Below are 24,707 nucleotides of genomic sequence, written 5' to 3' on the forward strand. Positions count from 1 at the left end.
TTACAAATAGGGGGTTTTGTTTTTTGGTAATTGTCTGGTATACACCCCTAATTTAGAAGAGGCAACTTTCCACCATGAGGTTTAACTCTACCCAGCTATTGCGTCACCAATGGCAGGTGGAAGCTAAATAAGCACAGCCTTTCTTTGGCCCTCTCTCTTGATTTCTAAGAAACTAGTGTACACTTTTGGCTCTGACACCATAGATCCCATACTGAATCTGTGTGTGTGTGTGTCAGACAATAAAGACAAGAAAAGGCAGTCAAAATGAACAGCCTTAAGTGTGTAACTGCCACCCAAGACGGCATCAAAAAGCCACCTGTTTGCTTGAACAGAGAGAGCGAGTAGATGAGTGCAGGGACTATGAAAGGAAGAAGAATTATTCATTATCACGGGGGGCCAGGGGTGTTTTTATGTTCCCCCTTCAAGGCTCCTCTGACTTCTCTGTGTTTACTGCTTTTCTGATACAACTGAAAAAAGGGAGCATTGTCTGACTTCAGATTCTGCTGCCAGAAGGATTTGTCTTTTTTCTGAAGCCGTGCACTCACCGGGGGGCCTGTACTACGAAGCAGGGTTTGGGGTTAGCGAGGTAACTTCAGGGTTAACCCTTCAGGGTTTTCTGTCCTACGACGGTGGTTCACTTCTTACCGGGGTAGATCGTCATGGTAGCTTATGCTGAACACCTAACCTGCTCCGGATTTCAGATAAGAGATCAACTCATATAAAAGCACCGCCTACTGACCAATCAGAGCTCGGTGCGCAGATCGTATGATAATATTACACAAATATTTTCTGCGCGAATATATTCACAATCGCCGGTTGTTGGCTGACGGTGGCCGGTTGGAAAACTTTTGCATGTTGCCCGATCCTATATTACATGAAAAATGGTACTGATAGTTTTAGATAAGAAGACTGTGAGAAAAATGCATCCTGTGTAGAGAAAAAAAAAAAAGAGTTCACATTTTATTTTGTGGTGTCGTTGAAGTAAATGAATCCTCAACTGACAGAAGCCATCTCATTATATTTCTGAGTTGAGGTATACCAGAGGATTACATCAGCGGCTACGACTTAAAGGAAGTAATGAGTACACTGGCATTAGATTTTGAATGTAGCCTCCCCATCTCTGGTTCCAAGCCAAGCCAATCATTGCGTATTTGTGGCTTGGTTTCTTGAATTAACTACAGAAGCACTATAACCCCCCTCATCACTAATTGTAAACTGTTTCAGCTTTAAGATGAATCCCCTGAGGCTGGCACTGTTATCTGATGTATTCACTAATTCTAGGTTGGAAAACCCTCTCTCTTGCTTGTCTCAGTTGGTGAGAATGCTTTGTCTTCCAGGGCATTTGTCAACAACTTTTTCCACCACGGTTATGTATTAAGTAACAAATGCCAACCGTGACAAATACAGAACCATTTTGGCCTGTGCTATCCTTTTACACTCATGTGTACGTGCTGTGATGATGGGACAGGATATATGTGATGTGTAATGGTATTGGGCAGGTGCTAAGAGCAGTGTGGCGACAGAATAACCAAATGTGAGGAAAGCAGATCTTTAGTTTAGTGACTCATGCTGGCACGTGTATCGTGAAAGGTTCGCTGTTCCACAGTCAGCCAGACATTGCCGGCAGCAGTCCACTGAGTCTGGTGGTCTCCAGTTAACCAGTTTAACAACTTACAGGCTGACTGGAGCTCCATAATGCAGTCCCAATGGGCCCTCTTACCCGTACAGAAGAAAACCTAGAAGAGAGCTGCATCTGCTGATATGCAGTGATAGAAATCAACTAGCAAAAAGGAAATGAGAGCAGATGTATCATTATGGACTGCATTGCAGACTGAGCCGTTCGACCGAGCATTATCCATAGAGTGCTATTTATAGGTCAGTGTCCACTCAGCAAAACGTACACACAGGAAAGTATCTTTCAAACCAGTTACACACACACGGCCACCGTCCTACACAGGCTCATAAATAGTTGGAAACAGCGTAGGGATCAATACACAGGATGACTCAGATTGCACAGAGCACAGCCGCCACAGCTCAAAAACAGCCCCTAATGCCCCCAAACCACATATAGCCTCTGAGATGTAATACTCCAGCTCTGTATTCATCTACCACTGCTGCAAAGAGCAAGGCAATGACAGCGAGGTTGAATGTTAAAATGCCTTCTCACTTTATGCAACAAAAGAAAAAAAAACATTCAAAGCAAAAGGTGCTGAGCCATCACCACCAGTCCATCAACACACAGTGTCACCTAGACAATAAATCACGGGAGAGCCTTGAAGGATCAGCACTCAGTCTGGTGTTTTAATTATCTCATCACATCTTGTTTTTTCCCACAGTTTGGCACAATTAGCCTGGACCCCCTGAATCGCCACACACATCTTCCATTTGTTCAAATGGTCAAATACAGAAATACGGCCACGAAAAGCGTGGAGGAGATGGACGCAGCCAGCAGCATCGGGTTGTTGTAACTAAGTGGATTTACAGAAAATAATTACTTAAATTGGCATATTTCTTCAGTCAATCTGAAAAACGTTAAGCTGCTCCTAGTCGGCATGACTGATACGCCCTTCGCTACTGATTGGTTCCAGCAAAACAAAACTAACCTAGAGAAGGCAATTTCAGAGGAAATTGCAGTGTGAATACTGGGTGTTGAAATGCTGACGCTAAACTGGATTGTTTGGCTCGATGGCTTTAAAAGTTGAATAATACTGATAATGTTTAAGAGATGTGGCACTGCCTGCTTTCCTCCAGAAATGTATGGTCTCCGTTTCCATGGGAGTCAATGCGGCTGCTCCTTTGCACTTTCAGGCTCAAAATTATGTATGAAAAGTTCAAATTGTGGGAATGAGAGCAAGTTTAAGATTTCGGAAAGTATGAAAAGTATGAATACTAGAAGTAATAGCGCAACTGTTCAATTGAGCAGAAAGTTTTGATGTTGAAATAAAGTTTCTACGTAGAAAAATGTGGAACTAGTTGAGTGCCATATAAATGTGACATGGGCATAATAAAGAGCAAGAGGAACTCCCCTCCAAACAGAAATCAGCTAAAATGAGCCAAATGTCTCTGATGGCTCTAAATACTACAATATTCTGGGAGACTCAGTCACAGTTACTGCTCAAAGAGGTAAATCAGAGCTGCAGCAAATTCAAAACACTAACTGCTCAAATAAAGCTTCAGGCCCTCTACACAAATATGGGGTTTAATAGTCTTTGTCATTATCATAGAACCTGCAAAAAAAAACACTAAAGTGTCCCCATGCAATTTAGTATTACACTTCCATAAAGTTGGGAGAATTAAAAGAAAGAGTGGTCAAAATGGATGCATTAGAGGCGAAAGTATCCTGACTCTTTGTCCCTATATGGGTCAAACTCCAAAAACATTGAATCCTACATTTCCCATAATGCAACTTCTTAGTGTCCCTAAACCCTTCCGTTTCTGGTTAACACCCAGGTCTTTCAAACTTTGTAACACACACAAGATCGCTGTTAAAAAATTATGGTGTTCCTAAACCCAAGATGAAATAATCCTGGTGACATCACAGGGGTTATTTTCTCACAGTTTTTACAAAGCTCCTCCTGAACCACAGATGACATTATACCGTTGTTTTCACCGACTGAGTGGTACTAACCATGAAAAATAAATATATTTTGGTGTGTAAGATTTAAATCAAAACACATACACAAATGCGCGAGACTTCCTTTTCTCTCTCTTAGATATGGAGGGAAGAAAAGAGAGAGGAAAACAACACTTTGGTTTGTGTTTTTTGTACTCTTTGTTCTTTGAGCCTCTCCTCTGTAGCAATGACCACCGCTACCAGATAAGCAATCCTCTGGAACCTCTCCACACAAACACACACACACACATATACAGTATATACAGTATATATATATATATATATAGCCTGACTGACAGAGATGGAGAGACATTTTGGTTTGCTGTCGCGTGTGCAAGTTAAGGTGCATCAAGAGGTTTTTGAAGGTCAATTGCCATTGCCAACATTTTGTCACAATTTTCAATCTTTAAACTATCATAGTAGAAACATTTAAAAAAAAAAAAAAAAGAGTCCTCTGACAGAAATGCATTGTTGTCAGGTTGAATAAGCTTCTGAAACAGCAATTAGACCATTAGAGTCAATTCAGGCTAAAGGATTCCAATACAAACAGTGGAACTGGGTTCTATTGTGCAATCAACCTGCATCACAGCCATTATATCAGAGGAGGATGTCACTCCACTCAATACAACACACATCTGAATTGAAGACCTGATATAATGGTTAAATCATACACCGCCATAACAACGCAACCTGTACACACAGATATACACACCAACACCATGTCTCACTTGTCAGCAGGTGCAGCCTCTGAGTGGACTGCCAAACCTACAGCCTTTCCAAGGGCTACAAATACAGTGAAGGATGCCAGCCAGGCACAGGCACTAGCCACCACAGCTAGCACAGCTAGCAGGTTGCATGCACACAAGACCTGCCTGCAATGCGTGACACGACATGAATCAATCACACATTCTAATCATGAAGGCAGATAGGCAGATCTCCCACACGCATGCACACGAGCAAGCATCCAAGCAAGGACACGCTCGTCCAAATCCATTGTCTCTGGGTTTGGCGTGGAAACACAGACAGATTGATGAAAAGATGGATTGATGGCTGGATGGATGGATGAATGGATGGATAGATGGAAGGATGGATAAATGGATGGATGGAAGGATGCAGAGGTAGATAGCTCACCGGTTTTGCCTTCTTCCTTTCTCTCCACCTCTTTCAGCACATTATCCAGGCTAAGTGTGCATGTGTGTATGTGTGTGTGTATGTGTATGTGTGTATGTGTGGTGAGCCGGCAAGGATGCACACCGCTACATCCCCTCCTCTTCCTCTCTCTGATGATCCCTCCCTCTTTCTCTCTCCTCCCTAGGATTTATTTAATTATTTCCCACTCGCCCTTTCTTCCCCCCTCTCTCTCTCTCTCTCTCCTCACAGCTGATGGAGTCGCTTTGCTTTTCTCAAGGCTGTTTAATTCTCCCTCTGTCTGTTTCCCCTCTCTTCTTCTAGGACTTGGTATCCTCGATGAAGTCGTATCACGTCTTTTTTGGCGTGGCAGGCTGAGCCAAAAATAGAAGATTAAAGGGGGAAAAAATGCAGTGCCTGCCTTGTATATTAAGAGCTGATATCTGCACAGTACAATGCTCCCCCCGCCCCCCTCCCTCTCTCCCTCTCTCTCTCTCTCTCTCTCCTTGTCTTTCACTTTCACACTGTGTCCCTCGCCCGCCTCTGTGTCTGTGTGATGCAGCAGCACTGTAGGCTCCTCCCTGGAGAGACAGCGGTGCCACACAGCTGAGAGAAAGAGAGGGGGATGCTGGGAAAAAGTGGTGGCAGTGGGAGGGGGAAGAGGAGGGTGGGGCTGTGGGTGGATGGGCGGTCCTTGGTGGTTGGTGGGAGGTGCGGGGGGGGCTGGGGGTTCTGCCAGAGAATCCGGTGCAAGGCAGGGCAGCCTGCACTGAGCGCATCATCCAGGATTTCAAAACCTCCTCCCACCCTCCATCGTTCTCTCTCCACAGAGGGGGGTCTGTTCACTCTTCACACACACACACACACACACACACACACACACACGCACACACAGACACACGCTTCAAGGCTGGAAAAAAAAAAAATCCAGAAGCAAGCTGCTTTCAAGGGGAGCATTGTCTATTGTTGTCAGCTCTACCTTCTAAAGCATAGATTTTAAATCAATAAAAAAATATTTAACAATTCAATATTTATTTATTTTGGTAACATAAATTTACCAAAAACATATGGGACTATCAGAAAGGCCTGAATGGCACCATTGGTCATTCTGAACATATTTTTTTAAAAACAGGAAGTTGCTGAAAAGGAAGTCAGCCATGTTGGATTGTGTGCATTAATTTGAACTTTCTAAACATGTTTGAGGCCTTTAAAGATGCTCAACAACTCAAGAGACTTTGCACCTGTCTTCAAACTAGTAAATATTTTGATTTGACATAGCACTTGGGCATTGGCGTGGGCGTGGCACGTCAGCTTAATAGCGCCCCCCCTAATCACTTTTAGCCTTCATACGCACCCTTGTTAAACTTGACAACTCACAAAATTTGGCACACACATCAGAACCTGTGTGAACATTACTAAAGGTTCTCTATATGATATCCAGAGCATAAATATAGCAGCAAACAACTATTGTCTATGTAAAGATATAGAGGAATAATGTCTACCTGAGCAGAGAATGAAGTAGCTCTCCCTCTGCGTGTGTTGTAATCCGAGCTTCCCCGTGCTTTGTTGACACGTGCCTTTTAATGCATGTTCGTGCATGTGAGCACTGGCTGGCTCACGGCCGCCGCGCTGCACTGCTCTAATATACGGCAGTGATAACGTCATGTCATTGCAGAAGCGTAGCACCCACCCTCCGGTTTCACCGATACCGGTGACTTCGACATAACACCAGCAACATGAAGGAGATCACATTTCGGTAGAGGTGGAAGGGGGTAAGGCACTGTGTACGTTGTGTTTTTACTAGAAAGTTCATGTGTTTGTTGGGGTGACGACAGGCTTCTGTCGGTCAGTGTATTGCAAGCCCGGTGGCCCGTAACGTTAACAAGTGTGTGGTCGAGAGACGGAGAAAGAGAAGGAGTGACTGACGGTGAGTATGAAATTAGCAGTAACGTTATAGCTGTGAGCGTAGCAGCGCAGTGTGTGTACAGTTTAGACTGTCAGTGAATAAATGCTACAACTCCTCAAGACCCAAGCCAAGTTCCAGAGTCTTGCTTGCCACCTGCCGATTGAAGTGAAGTGTGTTAGCCCCGGAAGTTAACCACAACTTTGACACAGGCTCACTTAAGGTGGACTAGCTATTCTCATTTTGTGACAAGCAGCTGCTGAGTCAAGTGCGAAACCTAGTGGTAAAATTCGGTATACTGGTCCGGTCCGGTGTTGTGACTTAATATCAAACAGGTTTGACATTTTTTACACTGTCACAACTCAACTGCTTCCAGCTTTGTTTTGTTTTCTTATCATGGTGTATAGCATGCCCTTTCACTCATTTTGAATATCAATAATTAATAATAATAATAATAATAAGAGAAATGACAAATATTCAACAGCAGAATCCTTTTCCAAACCACAGTCCTGTTATACTGTAGTATATTTAACCAAAGACCAAATGCTGTTCACCTCCACTGTAATGAGGTAGTAGAAAGTCTCAGTGATTAAAAATCACATCAATGAAAAGCAAAACGATCTGCATGGTAAGATTCCACAAATGGAAATTGGAAATGGTTAATATGTTTTTGGTGAACTGACCCTTTAATGTTTCAATATGTTCACAAAGCATTAGCTACTGCCTATTTTATCAGGAGATATCTGTACAGAGTTAGCCTTGAAAAGCACAGACACACAGTGTGTCCCTCCCTCCTCTGCTCATCCTCATTCTTTCTTCCCTTCTCCTCCTCTCTGAAAACAGCTCTATCCTTCCCTCCTCATGTTCATCAACAGCAAGCAAATGAGAAAACACAGCCGGAAGCCACAATGTCACATGTACAATATTACAGTATATATCATCCACAGAGCACAACAAGCAAAGCTTTACACAACACATAACTTGGTGTGTGTGTGTGTGTGTGAGAGAGAGAGAGACTGTGTGTATCCTTCATTACCTACCTACAGAATGACACTCTGCTCTTCACACAGTAAACCGGTAGTCTGCTACAGCACAAAAGCACAGGACTCCCGTCCCATCGGACACACACACACACACAGGAGTGCAGTCCACAAGCTGCTGAAACATGCTGTCACAGCAAATAGACAGGGAGGGAGCGCAGCAAACAACATGGGAGTACATGGGAGACACGGGGCAGAGCAGCAGTGACCACAGTGTCACATTTCTATCTATATAACCTAAAGGATATTCAAGTTTAAGAACAATTTTTAGGCTTTTTCACATAGAGCTCGCCATGAATAAACAGCACAACAATAGTTTCTGTGGTGGAAATAGGCTATATACTGTATTAGCCCTGCGATGAACTGGTGGCCTGCTCAGCATGTTACAAGCCTCTTGTCCAGTGTGCTGGGATGGATGGATGGATAAATAGCAGGGGTGTCAAACATACGGCCCGGGGGCCAGAACCGGCCCGCTAAAGGGTCCATTAAGGCCCACTGGATGACTTTGAAAAGTGTAAAAATTGCAGGGAAGTCATTAATTCCAATTTTATAATAACACGCACTGCTATTCCTATTTGGGGGTCGCGCTGTCCTAGTAGCGCCCAAGCTACGTGACACTGTCAAGCGACTGTTCATGCAGGAGCCGCCGGTGGAAAATATCTTTGTCTAAAAAGGAAAAAATGGACACAGTTTGTTGGGTTTTCCAAGAAAATGGACCAGATCCTATGTCTTTACAGAGGTAAATGGGAAGCCAGTGTGCTTGGTGTGTTCACAGCACCTTTCAGTGCTCAAGTTATATAATATTTGGGGCCACTATCAGACTCACGGCGGAAAATACAAGAACTTGGCAGGAAAACTGAGAAGATAAGAAGTCAGCGACACATCTCATCATCTCTTTTGTAAATGGATTGTTCATTAATTGTGAACATTTTCAGAATGTACTTGCACTTCTTTTCACTAACAGGAAGGAGAAATTTGAAGGTGTTGTTATTTATAGGTTACTATGCATGGTTTGACAGGTCCGGTCCAATTGAGATCAAACTGGACTGTATGTGGCGCCTGAACTAAAATGAGTTTGACACCCCTGAGCTAGAGGGACTAACTGATAATTAAGCAAAAGCATTTGTTAAAATTGGTATTTCAGCTTCAGCCGCCCTGGCCTGGGGGTTAAAACACTGAAATATAGTCAATGTTTTGAGTACAAAAGAGAAATTGTATGTGTGTGTGTAGATTTGAACAAGCAGAAGGCCCTCCGTTGTTGACTGTCTTCAAAGCTGCTTAGTTTTTACCCCTCGTTTTACTAGTTGGAAAACTGTAAACTCTCAATTTTACTGACTTTTTGACGTTTGGCTGGAATACAACTCTGGCTGCAAAACTGCATGATCTAGCTGTAAAACTGACCAGTGTTAAGTCTGAATCATGGCTGACTCAGGGTTGGTACTGAGACGAAAGAAATTTACAATTGAGTCTTCTAGAGCTGCAGAGGGTCTGTAGTCTATCAGACGAGTCCAAAGAGAGCTCTCAGCCGCCTGCACTTTGTACTTACACCAAAGCCAGGTGCCAGGTACATACTGTAGATGCTTAACCTAGTTTAACAGTGCCATTGGGAGTCCTAGAGGGGTACAGAGAGAGTAAGCAGAACTGATTTACTCACTGTCCTCTCCAGGGCAGGGCATGCCAGGCCGCTCCGGGATACTGGGGAAGACTGCAAAAGACAGAAAATTAAAGGAAACAATTCAATCAATTCTTTCAATCTGCTGTTTTTCTGCTCCTGTTGCCAAGCAGAGGGGTGAGAAAAATATGCACAGGTCATGGAAATGGAAACCCTAACCCTCACCCATATGCAATCTAGATGAACACCGTGAATTATTATTAATGGAAAAATCAGCACTCAAGGAAATCCATAAATAAATGGAATTGTTTGTGTGCCTTTTCATTTCTTAAATGTTTGCTAAGTTACGCACTTTTCTGTGGTGTTTTAACACATTGTGGCAAATAGCTAAATAGTTATTACGGTACATTAATAATGATGAAATTAAATTAAAAGTAGGAGCTAACTCACCATGCAGTAGTAGTCCAGACCTCCTGGTTCGATTGTAAATACGAAATGCCTCCTCCAGCTCCATCTGGGAAGAGATGGTACAAGGGTCCCCTACACACACACACATACACACACACACACACACACACACACACACACACACACACACACACACACACACACACAAACTCAATATATACATAACTGTAATAATAATAATATAATCATCTGATTCTACCACTTTGTATGAACATGTTCTGTACATAGACTATATAAGAAGTGGACGTAGTCACGTGACGTCACCCATCGGTTTGTGGACTGCTGTTTTGAAGCCTCGAGTTCGTAATTTTAGCCGTCGCCATTTTGGTCTTTTACAACCAGAAGTAACACGAGAGGGTGGAGCTAAGTAAAACCGAACGCTGAATAAGATAATTTAGGCGACCAAAAATTTTACAATTAACTTTCATGAACTGAAAACACACTGTGAAAGGGTTAAAGTTCTAAGATGACAACACGGACAACGCCTTGGTAGTGACCTGTCAATCACAAGGTAGCCACGCCCTAAAGCATCCCCTGCTTTATGGTCTATTTGACTCTAAATGGGACCATAATTTACTAAATGAACATCATGCTGTATTGAAGAAGACTTGAAACTAGTGATTGAGACCATAAACTCATGTTTACGATGTTTACTGAGGTAATAAATCAAGTGAGAAGTAGGGTCATTTTCTCATAGACTTCTATACAATCAGACTTATTTTTGCAACCAGAGGAGTTGTCCCCTGATGGCTATTAAAAGGAATGCAAGTTTAAGGAACTTCCGCATTGGCTTCACTTTTCAGACCCCGGAGTTGCCCGCTGGTTCTGTCAGGCTAAATGTTTACAGCCCTTCACGAAACCAAAGGCGTTCAGTCCCAACTTTGGATTGCTAGGTGTTGATTTGTACACAGAACATATACCAGCAGCAGCATTGGAGGTAATGCACTACATAATGTGTTGTGAATACAATAACTTAAAGGGTCAGTGTGCAGGATTTGGCAGCATCTAATGATGTAGTTGCAGATTGCAACCAGCTGGGTACCCGTCTGCTCACTCCTCCCATTCCAAGACTACGGTAACATGAGCCGCAAAGTGCAAAACCGTGGTAACGCCACTGGCCTCGCTCAGAGGCCATATTTACCATAATAACACTACTTTAGTAGCAACTTAAGTCAGACGCCGGCTGGCGGTACCACGGTTTTCAACTCTGCGGCTCACGTTACCGCAGACTTGGAAAGGGAGGAGTGAGCAGACAGGATTAGATGTAACTTTAAAGGTCTTTCTTCATGCTGAGTGTCAGTCACTTGAATTTCTAAACAAATTAAGATATTTCTATAAAAAAAAGGAGAAGAAATAAGCATCCCTATTTGACTGCAGGTATTCATAGCGCATCAGACATTGTTGTTCATGGAAGCACATTTTTAGAGTGTGAACAGCTGGATACGAGCATTTCAAGTCATCCCAGTGTGCAGTGTGATATGGCAGTGATGACTTGTTGGACTTTCTGGCCACCATGCTGTATTTTTGAGCCAGAGTTTTTAGCAGTAGAATAAAAAGGACACAGGTTCATTCAGGACAAGACAGAGCACGCAGACCGATGTCGAGTATTTGACCGTGAGGCAGGGTTTTCTGTTAGCCAGTGATTACCGTTTGTTGAAGTCCGACATATTGGTGCTGAGCAAAACTCGGAGGAGCGGCTTGTCACTAATATGAGAATAGCTGGTCCACCTTAGAGGTCAGTCCACGTGTCTATGTGAGCCTTGGCCGAAGAGTTATCGCTAACTTTGGGGCTAACCCTCTTCAACTCACCAACAAATAAACTGTACACACACTGCACGTCTCTCTCTCTCCTGCCTCGCTCTCTCTCGGTCTCGACCACAATTTCTTCTATTTATACGGGACACTGAAATCTTCCAGGACACGTGGAGCGGCACCACAACGGAAACCCTGCCGTGAGGCACACCCACCTTCATCATCGATCCACTTGAGTGTGATGGGCTGCTGCTTGGCAACGCTGCACATTGTTCTCACCTCCTCCCGCAACTCCACAAAGGTTACTGTGGCTGCCAAGTCTGCAATCAACATGTCCCTAAATGCACGCACCCACACACACACACACACACACACACACACACAGAGAAAATGTCAAGATTGAGTCACTTTTGTGTAAGTGGACAAGAGATCAAGAGATTCCTCAGGAGGTTCCAAGGATTGGGTCAATAGCAAAATGAGGAATTCATTCACTCTTACTGAATCTAAAGTAGACTTCCCCTGTGGTCTGATATTGTAGGCTCAATCCTAAATTATCGGTTGATTAGTTTTGCGGCTATCTGGCAAGGAATTCACAGAGTACTTGGACGTGCAAACGCGATTGACAGAGTAAAGGATGGAGGAAAATGTTGGCTGGGTTAGTGGCAGAGTTAATGACTCACTGACTGCAGAGCAATGTGATTCACTGGGCATATCTGTTGTATGTGTTGGCTCAGGTCAGTCTCAGCTGTTTACCAGCTTGCACCGATGTTTAACTGGCACAATCAGAACAGATTACGCAGGTGTTCAATTTTGTCACCCCAGAATTTGGACAAATTAACAAAATTAAAGGGGCACTCCACTGATTTTGGAAGATCAGTTTAGTCATAGGGGTACTGTACTACTCAGGTTGTGAAAAGAGATGTTAAATGAATATGAAAGTTTATCATATTTAATAGCGGTAATAATAGCCCCAGTTTGTGCCTCTAACATAATGCATTATCATTACATTCGAGTCATAAAGCTATCATCTTTTTCTGAAAGATAAATACCCCATACCTCATAAATTTGTCCAAAACTGATAAATTCAAGTTAACTCTGATAAGTTAGTCTATCTATTCTTAATGCAACGCTGTCAATCTCAGAGACCCAACTCTTTAAATAAGTTATTAGTGAGCATGTAAGGAGTCTAAGGATAGCTATAAGTTAACGTTAGAATATAGCTGAGTTGTCAAGGTTCAACACGCTGTACATAGCTGCTTAAGAAATTGTGGGTGTGCCTCCTTGTGTGCCATCATTTGTGGGTCATTTGTTCAGCTGCTTTCATGACGTGTCGTATCATTGATATGCTGATGACACACAGATCTATTTCTCAGCCAAAACCAATAACCTCATTCATCTGTCCTCCCTCCATGACTGCTTACTGTAGCTGCAACCAAAGACTGGATGTCTCTCAACTTTCTACACTTAAACCCTGATAAAATAGGAATATTCTCAAATGTTAAATGTTGCCTAAACACAAGCAGCTGAACAAGAACTTGCTTGACATTGTATTGTCAAGTTTAAAGGCTTGTCCAGACCGCCCGTGTGAGCAGCGCGTGGCGGCTGCTTTACCTGTTGATTTTTATTTTGGGCGTCCATGTTAACAGGTTCGAGCAGCCACACAGCCCGAGTGAGATGCGCGTGAGATGTGCGTTAGCTGTGTCTCTTCTAGAGATACGAGGTCTTGTCTATTTTTAACGCGAGCCACGCAGTTCACAGCAACAACAGACAGTGAAAGTGATCTATTGACTGTATATTGACATCATACCAGCAAGATTACTACAGTTTCAATGTCTATATCTGTAGAATATGTTACAGACATGAAAAAAAGGAAAGATATATTTTTAAATCAACACTTCCTGCTTTCATTTCAAAATAAAAGCCCTCAAGTGTTTTTTTCTGTGGAAAGATTCCTTCATTTGTTAACACAATGCTTTTATTCTGAAATATGTGCAGGACAGTGTTGTAGAACATGCAGTAACTTGCAGGGCTCCATGAATGAATAACGTACGGGGTTTTAATTGTGGATTATTACTATTATTTGCAAATGAGCACATGCTTCTTAAACTTTCTCTGTCTAAAATAAATATAAATGACATTAGTAATGAAATGAAATGGCCATTATGAAAGGCAAACTCTATGTAGAAAGAAAGGGCTGACAGCAGCAGCAGCAGAAACGCAGCTGATGTGAACACCCGACGCGTGAATCACGCAGCCGCCACGCGCTCCTGACGTTCCCTGCGTGGACAAAGCATCAGATTAACATCTGAAACTGTGTGATCTAAAGAAGAGTAAACTGGACTCAGGAGTGTGAATCTGACCACACATTTGATGCAAACTTTTGGCACCTGACATTTTATTTTGAGCTACAGACATATTTCCTTTGGTACCAAAACAATATTGAGGTTATTGAAGGAATCACAAATTGTAGGAAAAAACTGGAAAGTCAAAGTTTTACAACAAGTCAGAAGGCTTTGCTAGAAGTAAATATTGTTAATGTTGCACTAATTTGAATACTGAAGCTGTAAACTAGACAGTAGGAACACACATTGGTTGAAACCAATGGCCATAAATGATTTGTTTACCATCTGGATTTCAATGCTGAGATGAAACAGAAACTGCAACCGTGGCAGAATTCTGTTACTAGCCTTCAAATACCCTCATCAGTGGACAGCTATCTTAAATAAGGGTGTGAATGTTCAGTTTCAACACCAACCCTCACTGCTCTGCTGCCGGCTGTATATGATATTGTGGGCAGTATATATGAATGGAGGCTGAGCCAAACATACAGCCAGTGTGTATGTGTGTTTTATACTGTAAACAAATATCACCACCTAAAACATGCCTCTGAATGTATAAGTGCAGGAGCTGGCTGGGCCCGTGTGAGTGTGTTTGACAGGAGTGTGGGGCCAAGCGTTTATGGCGAGCGTTTGTTGGACTCTAACAAGGCGGAGCAGAGACAGATTGCTTCCCAGCAGGACGCATTGCTCCATTACGCAGTCATGTGGAATGATGTCACACACACGCACAGTAGGGTTATGACTATATATAGGTTTGTCAATATGAAATCACATTGATCCAGTATTTGTCATCAAATAGGATCTGGTTGGTTTAACTCTGATGTGATGAACATGATGGTGGTTGATGATATTGTATATTTACTTTAAGATTTTATCAGTTACTGTTCTTATTACACTTCTTGACATGTAATCAATACTATACTAAACTAAATTCTGATTAGGCCTATGCAACATTTTGATATAATTAAACATATATGGTGTGTTACAAGGGTGTCCTACTTCATGTTTCCTCTTTGTCCTCTTTGTAGACATACTAATAAAAACCAAACCTGTTGAAGCCAAATGCACATGGAGAAATCTCGAAGAGTCTGTGACTATAAAGGCAACACTATAGCTGACCCTTGCACTGTTGGCTGAGTGCATAAACTCAAGAGTGCTTGGCACACTAAGGGATCGGTCATGTACAAGAGCATAAAGCTTCCTATCAACATGTTGATCTTTGAGCCCTCTAATCCAAAATGTTCTGTCACCTCTAGCTCAGATACTGTACAATGGTCACTGTGTGTTGGTTGGGTATGGTATGGTACAACAAATTCTAGTTTCCACATTCTGGGAAAGTCCATTAAACTGAATGGAGGTAATTAACAAACAGAATGTGTGGCCAAAGACAATAATAAACCCAGCCATTAGTCTGATCCCAACAGCCTGAGGCTAAACGCCTCTGTTTATGAGGATATCTCAGACATGATGATGGATGATTGTTGGGCAGCCTCTGCTGATATTAATCCACTAACCTACTGATCGGAGACTGTAGAGGAAGTAAACTTTGCCCATGGAGGAATTACTATTAATGTTACACTAAAGGAGTATTTTGTAATATTCATGTCAGTACGAATGGTAATCTCTGTGTACATAATGGACTTAATAGACTCATAACAACATGCAGACACCTAAACTTAATGTATCAACAGATCATTTGTGAATACAGTATGTAGATACGTTACAGCTGGGCCGATTTCTGGTTTTGCCAGTCCGGTCTGGTCCGGTCCGGTGTACGAGCTTAAAACATTTTGATTTTATACAAACCGGATTTTGTCTTTAAGACACGTACTGGCAAATTAAAAAGTCACAGCGCTAAATCCAGCTTGTATTGCATAGTATGTATGCCTCAAAGTTTGACTTTGAAAAAGTATTGTTTTGGTATTGCTATTGAAACTCAGGTATTGCATCAGCCCTACTTCTCAATCATTGTATGAACCTTTCAAATAGAGACCAAGTATACAGAAAAGAAGTGTTGAAGTTACACCACTTGACCAGCACTGTCTGCTCAGTATATCGAACTACAGTCCTAAAAAAGTTCTGGTGTGAACAGCAACCTGTGATAAACAGTTTGACCTGAATGGTAAAAAAAAAAAGGGGTTGAATGCATATTCAACATACCACATCATTCAGGAGGGTTATGTTTTAAGATTATATCAAAACTGACTGGATTAGTCTGAGTTTAATGGGGCCACATTACCCCCCAGCCCCTGTACACACACTCGATCCCGTCTAAAAATACATTTGAGGGTATTACCAAGCTGAGAGCTGAAAAGCACTTCTGACCCAATTCAGAGTTTTGAGTAAGCTCTACATCAGTAAACAGCTACCTGAGGAATAGCAACATATCAACAATAAAGAGATTCGTCTTATAAAGGAAACATCCCAGGTTCAGCTTCACCAACAGTTAATGTTGTGTGTCCATCAGTGACCATGTGTCCTGACCATTAGCATCTACCTAGACACTAAGTGTTAAGTTAACCTGAATAAAACTGTAAAAAATTAAATAAAACATTGTTTTACATATTCAAACTGGTTTTACGCTGCTTCCCTTTCCCCAGAGAGCTGGGTCGTAACAAGGTCACTGTATCTGAGGTTTAACTTAAACCTGCTGCAGACCTGGTTTAACTGAGGCTTAAGGACATACAGTTCAGTATGAGGACATATATATATATATATATACACATATGCAGCTCAGGTCATTTTATTAATAACATTTCAAATCTTCAAAAAGAACATACACTTTTACCGTGTTGTGGCATTACAACTAAAGGTATCACATCTTCATCAATTCATTTTCCGAAGCTAAACAAAAGGTTACTGATTATCCGACAAACACAACAACCAGTTGTTCATAAATGCACCGCCACAAGTCGAGTTTGTCAGTAATGTAGAAGTCACAGAAACAAATAATAATAGGTATTATCAGACAAATTCCCATTATAAGCTAATAATGTATATTTGACAGATTATTGATACTGCCGTAAACTGACATGAGACAGGAGCAATATGTTCAGGATACACAGTGTGGCTGAGGAAGACACAATGGAAGGAGGAAATAACTAGGAGTGTGGATCTTTCCTTATCTCACGATTGAATTCAATTTTGATTCTTGGGGTCACGATTCGATCCAAAATCGATTCTCGGTTAAAAAACGGTTCCTGATTCATTATTCTATCTTCAGTACATAGGGGTGCTAATTTCAGGATCTCCTCCAGTCCGCTGTATAATAAAGGCGGTGTGGCAAATTATTGCATGAAAGCAGAGTATGGAGTTTTTATTCTTTAACACACAGTGACGTCACGCTCTACCCGAGGCCACCGTCTGCTACAACGCATATTTACACCTCCGCCTGCAGTGTTTGCACCTCCAACAACAATGGCAGAGACCCCAGATGCTCGTATGTATGTGTGAAAGAATATTTGAAAAACTTATATCAACTGATTGCAATAATTTAAACACACAAAGGCAAAAGGTAACATTTATTCATGCTAAACTTGCGTAAATAATCACTTTTTACTAAAAAGTTTTTAGTATTTCTCAATTCTCAGTGACTATATAAAAATGTAAATGCTGCCTGTTACATGAATAAAATTGGTTGCTGCCTTTTAATTTCTGAGAAACTTGCAAATCTAAAAAAGAAATTGTACACAAAATAACCCTGTAAAACTGGTATTTTGTGTGATTTTTTATCACGCGGATTATGTCCATGACACCGAGTCCTAACTGGCCGCAAGTTTTGAGCTGAACTTTAGTCGGCTGTCCTGTTTCTATTTAATCCTGTCGCTCACTTTGAAAGCACCACAATGGAAGAGGAACGGCTGATTCATGACGTTGAAATGGGGAATTCAATACCTCCTCATTTCATTACAAAAACCTAAATGAGGTGAAAGCTGGCTGGAGGGAGATCACCTGATAGCTTCCTACTTCCTGTTGGCTATATTGTACATCATTTCCAGTAATTATCACAATATTAAACGTGTGTTTTCTGTTTAAAAAGTACAAACATCGGAAGATAGCAAGTACTACTCCCCCATCTTTTAAGTGGTTAGGTCTCCAGTCTGATCTCGAGCGCACAGCTGATCGGTACGTGGTTTGTTTACCTGACGTGACGTAACGTAATGCTTGCTGTAGTTAAAAATCAATTTTTGGAAGTTGTGAATCGATTTAGGATCTTAGAAGACAAGAATCATGATTTTTTTCCCACCCATCCCTAGAATTGACAATATAAAACATTGCCATTATCAAGGACCTTCAATAACACTACTGCACTACATTTTACAACTTTTTGTGGCATCGTTGCATCTTTGTCAGCGTTTCAAGCGATGTTCAGCCTCAGTCACAACAAGGAAGGCTACTTTCATCAACAAAAGTGAACATTTGCATTTGAAACACTTGGCATGGGGCGTAAAAGATAGTAAGAGAAATACATATGTAGGCTACAAAGGGAGATATTCTTTAAAGGGGCCATATCATGAAAGCTCACTTTTTCATCTGGAGTGCCTACCAACCCATAAACTGTGAAATAAGACAACCCAGTCAGTTTTTTGTGGGCTGTCTAGATCAGAAAACATGTGATTCAACAAGCCAATCAGATTTGGCTCCCCTTCCTATGTCATATGCAGGCTCATTAGAATATAGCGCCCCCCCATCTGAGTATCTCCACCCACGGCTTGAGAACTACCACAGTTTTCTCGCAAGCCAATCAAACAATTTTTGGGAGGGGGACTTAAAGAGACAGGCGCTACAACGGAGCGTTTCAGACACAGGGTGAATACAGGTATATTCAGACAGACAGGATGAGAAAAAATAATTTTAACATTAAAGCATGGGTGTTCTATAGTAGAAACCCAAAATGCAAGTATAAACCTGAAAATGAGCATGATATGTCCCCTTTAAGTATAAGTAACTTATAAGAGCTTTTAAAATATAAAATGTTACACATTTAGATTAAAGTCATATTCGATAGAGCAGTGACATGATTGTCATATTTAATGACATTAATCATCATAGTAGGGCCCAAACCAACAACCTTATCACCACAAAACTTAAGAACACACCATGAGAGGACAGCCACAACAAATGAATTGCCACTGATGCTAATATCATTTTATATACAATAAAAGGGTGGGGAAGCTTTTGAAACATTATTACTTGTATTCTCATTATTCTGATTAAGCCCCAGGTGAGTTGGACACTGGTTCTTGTATACAGGAGTGCAGAGTCACTCTGACTGACCTAGCTCGATCTGAGGAGCGACCCTACATACTGTACCACCAGACCTGTGGAAGAAGTCTCCTCCACTCCACAGGTGTTTGTCCCCTCGTCATTGTTTACCAGCCGCCTACTGTCTCCTCATTTCCTCCGGGAAGCTACTCACCCACAGTAATGTGCTTTAATTGTCACCAACTCCGAGTTTTCCAGGTTCATTATGGATCCGTTTGACGCTAGCATATGCATTGTACAGTTTGGTGTAACGCTACCTCCCAACTAGGACCGCCAGGAGTAACGTTTTGTCTCGAAAAGAAAACTTGTGGAGGTGCTATGAAGTTTCTTTCGTTAAGTCTGAGGGGATAGAAGCTTCTCTGGAAGGAGGGGTTGTCAAGGTAACCTGTATAACACTACCATTTCCGGCTTTGCATTTCAAAATAAAACACATACGAACTAATGTAAGGTATAATTGGACACGGGATTAGAGTAGGGGCTTTTATTTTGAAAGGGAAACCTCGTAACGTCTGATTGCGGCAGAGTAAACTCTGGCTAACTTGACACAGTGTTTCATGGCTCACTATGGTTACCACAGTCCACATTCACCTGTCCCCATTGTTTCTAACGGGGCTTCTCAACAAAATATATAATATTCATGTAAGTCTTTGCAGATGGTGTATGGTATTCCAGAGTGAGTTTATAATTCCCTCTCCTCACACAGGAGGTGTGTCTATACCTACCTTGTTCATCTCCCCTATTGTAATGCCCTGGTCATACTCCAGTCTCATTTCATTCCCTGTAATAATTAATTGATGATGTCAACAGAAATGTTTTTGTGTTTTTATGTTTTAATAAAAGCCCTATTGGAGAAAAGTTTTCAAGTGTAATATAAGAGATTTTTCTCAAGAAGACCCCACAAAGGACAACTCAAACATGGGCTACACATAACAGAATGAACATACAGTCTGTTATGGATCAAAAGTCTGGTTGAGGCCTCCAACTAACAATAATGCAGTTGCCAAGCGCCACCTGCTGGTTGGTTGATAAACAACTTCAGTAATTTAACATTCTATCAAGCTATTTCATTCGTAAAAGTAAAAGGCTATAGTTTATTGCATGAAGTGTGGCTAATTAATTTGGAATCAAAGAATCTTCATTATTCATCTTATTATAGTAAAAAAAAAATAATGGTAATAAAATGTCGCTAATATTGTACTACATATAGAATAGGAGAGAATATAATTATTTTATTGGCAGCTTTAAATACAGTGAAATTAATGACAATAAAGGAATGCTATAATATTCTATATGTAGTGCAATATTAGTGACGTTATTGTCATTATTTTTTTTTATAAAGATTAATTTTTATACATATATTTAATTGTGATTGATTGCATGATGGTCCATAGTTCATCATAATTAATAAAAGTTAGTTAATCACACATTTTTTTATCTGTTCAAAATGTACTTTAAAGGGAGATTTGTCCAATATTTAATTCTCTTATCAACATGGGAGTGGACAAATATGCTGCTTTATACAAATGCATGTATATATTTATTATTGTAAATCAATTAACAACACAGAACAATGACAGATGTATATCCAAAATAAAATATTGCCTACTGCATTTATGCATTGCATTTATGTATGCATTTAGCCACCATCTTCAGTAAATTTCTGTTGCACTGAACAGCAAATTACAAACTGTTGTTTTAAACACACCAGTAGATTGTTTTCTCAAGATGTAGCTCACATTCATCGCTTCATTTGACCATTTTTAAGTGATCATCTTGGTAGTTTTAATGTTGTCAGGTTTAATGTGACATTGCAGTAAAACTAAATATAAATAAACTGACATTTACACAGAAAATATAAAAACAGCTTGTTTATTGAAGAGAAACTTCAGTCAGCTCGGCGTCAGCAGGTTGGAGGGATTAACACATTTAATGTTAATTTAAGCAGATTCCATTCCTAATATATGTTAATCATTAAAGACGTTTTGATGTGCTGTCTTACCCCCATTACCACAACTGGAGGAGACAGAAGAACAGAAGAACACCAACAATGTAAAGCACCAAATAAAAGTGTGTATCCTGTTAGATTTCTAAGGAGTTTGTGCTTATTTGAAATATTATTTTGAACATGATAATTGTAAATGTATCTTTTAAGTATGTTCCGCTGTGGGACTCAAGATATTTGATTGTGGTGTATCAAATGTTGTACAAGATACTTGTTGGTAGATTAGAGAAAGTGTGGGCCAGGTTCGTATAGGTTAGAAACTGATTTGCAACACGTCACTAGTGTGCAGGGGTGCTGTTTTGATTGTATCTTTTTGGTTCTACTAAAGTAAAGTTAATTAGTGAGGTTTTATTTTCCATTCTGTTTCTTTGTAGTAAGATTAGTTGCATAGCTCCCATTTTTAGGAGTCCTCCTTTTTGTTCTATTTATTTCCTTAATTTCTAACAGCACCCGCTATCCCCTTTTCTATTTTGTCTGCCTCACCACCATTTGTTGTTATAACAGAAAATCAAACCTCTTGCAAATAAAATAACTTAATTTACCAACAAAATCTGGTTTTATGTTGCTTCCCTTTACCCTAGCGAGCTGGGTCGTAACACCATGCCTGACTGCAGCTGTTTGACTGGTAGAAATTGGCTGGGAAAATGTATTTTTTATACCACTGACAAGTCTGTTGGATGTGCAAAGTGTGTCAGTGTGTGTCATAATTACACATTCAAAGCCTCTTGTTGCAAATCAGCAGCAGCACTATAAAACATTATAAAATATTCCTCCAGGTAAATGTACAGACTAATGTAGTAGCAATGTATGAGTTATTTCTCTTGTTCCTGAAGGAGAATCACACCTTTATAAGTAGTGCTATGGCGGCATCTCATGGTGCTGCAGCTGGGCTGGCTGTACAAAGAACCTACCTCAAAGTCTTTCCAGCTGTCTGTAACCTCCGTGAAGCCAGCAGCACGATGGACCAAAACGGCTGGGAAGACATTTATGTTAAAATGTTAGTCTATATGTAATGTTTCTTGAGGAATGTGTAGAAAAGGAAAACCTGAAATGAGAGCCTAGTTTGAGGAGAGCAGTTGAATTGAGAGGTTGAATTTATTCAAAAAGATGGAGATGAAGAAAAATATTGTATTTTTTTTTTTAAATAAATGAATTGCTTCATATATTTACTGTATTTGCATTTTCTCTTATTCTATGAAATGCAGTGCAATGTAACATTTTAAAATATATATGGACTAGATATGAGTATTCACAGCACTGACTGAATAATAAATAAATAATAATACATAATTAAAATAAATAATACAATTAAATAAATAATGAACTTAAATACACTAGAAAATACTGAACATAAAAACATGAATTTAACATATCTACTTTATATTTACATTATATGGACAGTTTGTATACTGTATGTGCATAGTATAGAAACACATTGCGCATGTGGTATGAAAAGGTATATTTGAAATATATTTATGCATTTAATTAGTAGAAAGTTGTTTTAAATATAAGTTTCCATTATATTTAGTAGTACAGTAGATTTGTATTTGTACCTCTGGCAGTTGTGGGACAGATGGTGCTGTTTGTTTCATTAGGATATCCATAACCCTCCCACCCATCGCATATAGAGGTCCGCCTATATCTGACCCCGCCCCACTCCGCATGCTGCAGCCAGGGGTTACAAAGCACAACGAGCACATACAGGTTTTTGGCATCAGTGCTAATTTGTACAGTAAGTCATTCATAACTTTGGTAAGAGCAGTTTTACTGTGATGAAATCAAAAGCCCCATTATTTGCAATATACAGCATACACCAATCAGCCATAACATTATGACCACCTGGCACATCCCACAGATGCTCGATTGGATCTGGAGAATTTGTAGGCCAAGTCAACACCTCCAACTTGTTGCCATCCACATGATATAAAAGAAAACGTGATTCATCAGACCAGGCCACCTTCTTCCGTTGCTCCGTGGTCCAGTTCTGATGCTCACGTGCCCATTGAAGACCCTGACAGGTCTGCGGCTACGCAGCCCCGTACACAACAAACTGCGATGCACTGTGTGTTCTAACACCTTTCTATCAGAACCAGCATTAACTTTTTCAGCAATTTCAGCTCCAGTAGCTCTTCTATTGGATCGGACAACACGGGCCAGCCTTCGCTCCACACGTGCATCAATGAGCCTTGGGTCTGACCCTGTTGCCGGGTCACCGGTTTTCCTCCCTTGGACCACTTTTGGTAGATCCTGACCACTGCAGACCGGGAACATCCCACAAGAGCTGCAGTTTTGGAGATGCTCTGACCCAGTCGTCTTGTCACAATTTGGCCCTTTGTCAAAGTCGCTCACATTTGACCATTTTTTCTGCTTCCAACACAAAGTTCAAAGTTCAAAATGTTCACTTGCAGTCTAATATATCCCCCCCGCCCCCACAGCTAGGTGCCATTGTAACGAGATAATCAATGTTATTCACTTCACCTGTCAGTGGTCTTAATGTTATGGCTGATCGGTGTATATACAGTATATTGTTAGTTATAAGACACAGATGCAATTAATGATTAAGGACCTTCCGAATTATTTTACTGGGGATGGTAAAGTTTGTAATAGTTACTTAGTATAGTAGGGTTAAGATTCTTTCTCTTATGATTTGTTCTTTTTTAATAGGGGCCTAAAAACAGATGAATGAGGAAAAATGGCAGTCCGGAAAGAACATGGGGAGAATATGATCTGTTAAATGAAAAAAGGTTGCAATTATCATTTGGTTATACACCAACTGTCAGCCACTAAACAAGATCCACCACCAATACCCTCGGGGTTACATGTACAAACAAGCAAACGTCCCGTCAGACAAGACAGATAACACAAAAATGTTAGTCAGCTGAGGACAAATACAGGCGCGCCCCACCACCCACGCACACACATACACATTTGACACCTCACTGCATACACTGTATCACTTAAGATAGGGGACTGGTTGAATCTCTATTTTTTTGTATCATGGTGTGTATCGTTTTAATTTGGATGAGAGAGAACAACCTCAATCATGTAACTGTCTTCAAATTAGAGATGAGGAGACTTTCTAGAGAAAATTTAACACAAATACAATGCATGCTGGGAAGTATGCTAATGAACTATATTTCTAAACAATTTGATTTGATGAGTTGAGTGAACAATTACCTTGACATTATGTTAATTCACCATTTATAATTTTAAAGGACTTAAGTTATGATTGTATGCTCTGAATGTGAGAACTACAGAATTTAAAGCAGCAGTGGGTAGAAATGGAGCAAATATGATTAAAAAAGTTATTTTTATAAAACGGTCACTATATCCTGACAGTAGTGCATGAGACAGGTAATCTGAAAAAAAATAATGTGCCTCTGTGTCCTCCGGTGCTCCTAATGTTATCTGCAAGATTTCCCAGTCTGGAGGAAAACAACCAATCAGAGCCGAGCTGGAGTCTGCCGTCCAGCTGCTGTCTATGAGAGCCGGCTGTCAATCACTAGCAAACTCTGATCAAATGGTCAAACTAGGCAGCACTGATCAAATATTAATCAATATTCTGTTACTGTAATGACTATTTCT

The 24,707-nt window shown here is 40.7% G+C and overlaps 1 protein-coding gene across 1 annotated transcript in view; it reads right to left on the reverse strand.

Annotated features, from left to right (window-relative positions):
• prkcz (protein kinase C, zeta) overlaps positions 1 to 19,496 on the reverse strand; it is a 135,541-nt gene extending 116,045 nt beyond the window's left edge. The window contains exons 1-4 of the mRNA XM_074643133.1: positions 19,275 to 19,496; positions 11,732 to 11,853; positions 9,747 to 9,836; positions 9,339 to 9,389 (exon numbers count right to left, since the gene is read on the reverse strand). Coding sequence (XP_074499234.1) covers positions 9,339 to 9,389; positions 9,747 to 9,836; positions 11,732 to 11,853; positions 19,275 to 19,354 — 343 coding nt within the window. The 5' untranslated portion in view covers positions 19,355 to 19,496. The remainder of the gene's footprint in view (positions 1 to 9,338; positions 9,390 to 9,746; positions 9,837 to 11,731; positions 11,854 to 19,274) is intronic.
• Between the last annotated feature and the right edge of the window lie 5,211 nt (positions 19,497 to 24,707).

Source organism: Sebastes fasciatus, chromosome 8, assembly GCF_043250625.1.
Source record: "Sebastes fasciatus isolate fSebFas1 chromosome 8, fSebFas1.pri, whole genome shotgun sequence".
NCBI classification, from domain to species: Eukaryota; Metazoa; Chordata; class Actinopteri; order Perciformes; family Sebastidae; genus Sebastes; species Sebastes fasciatus.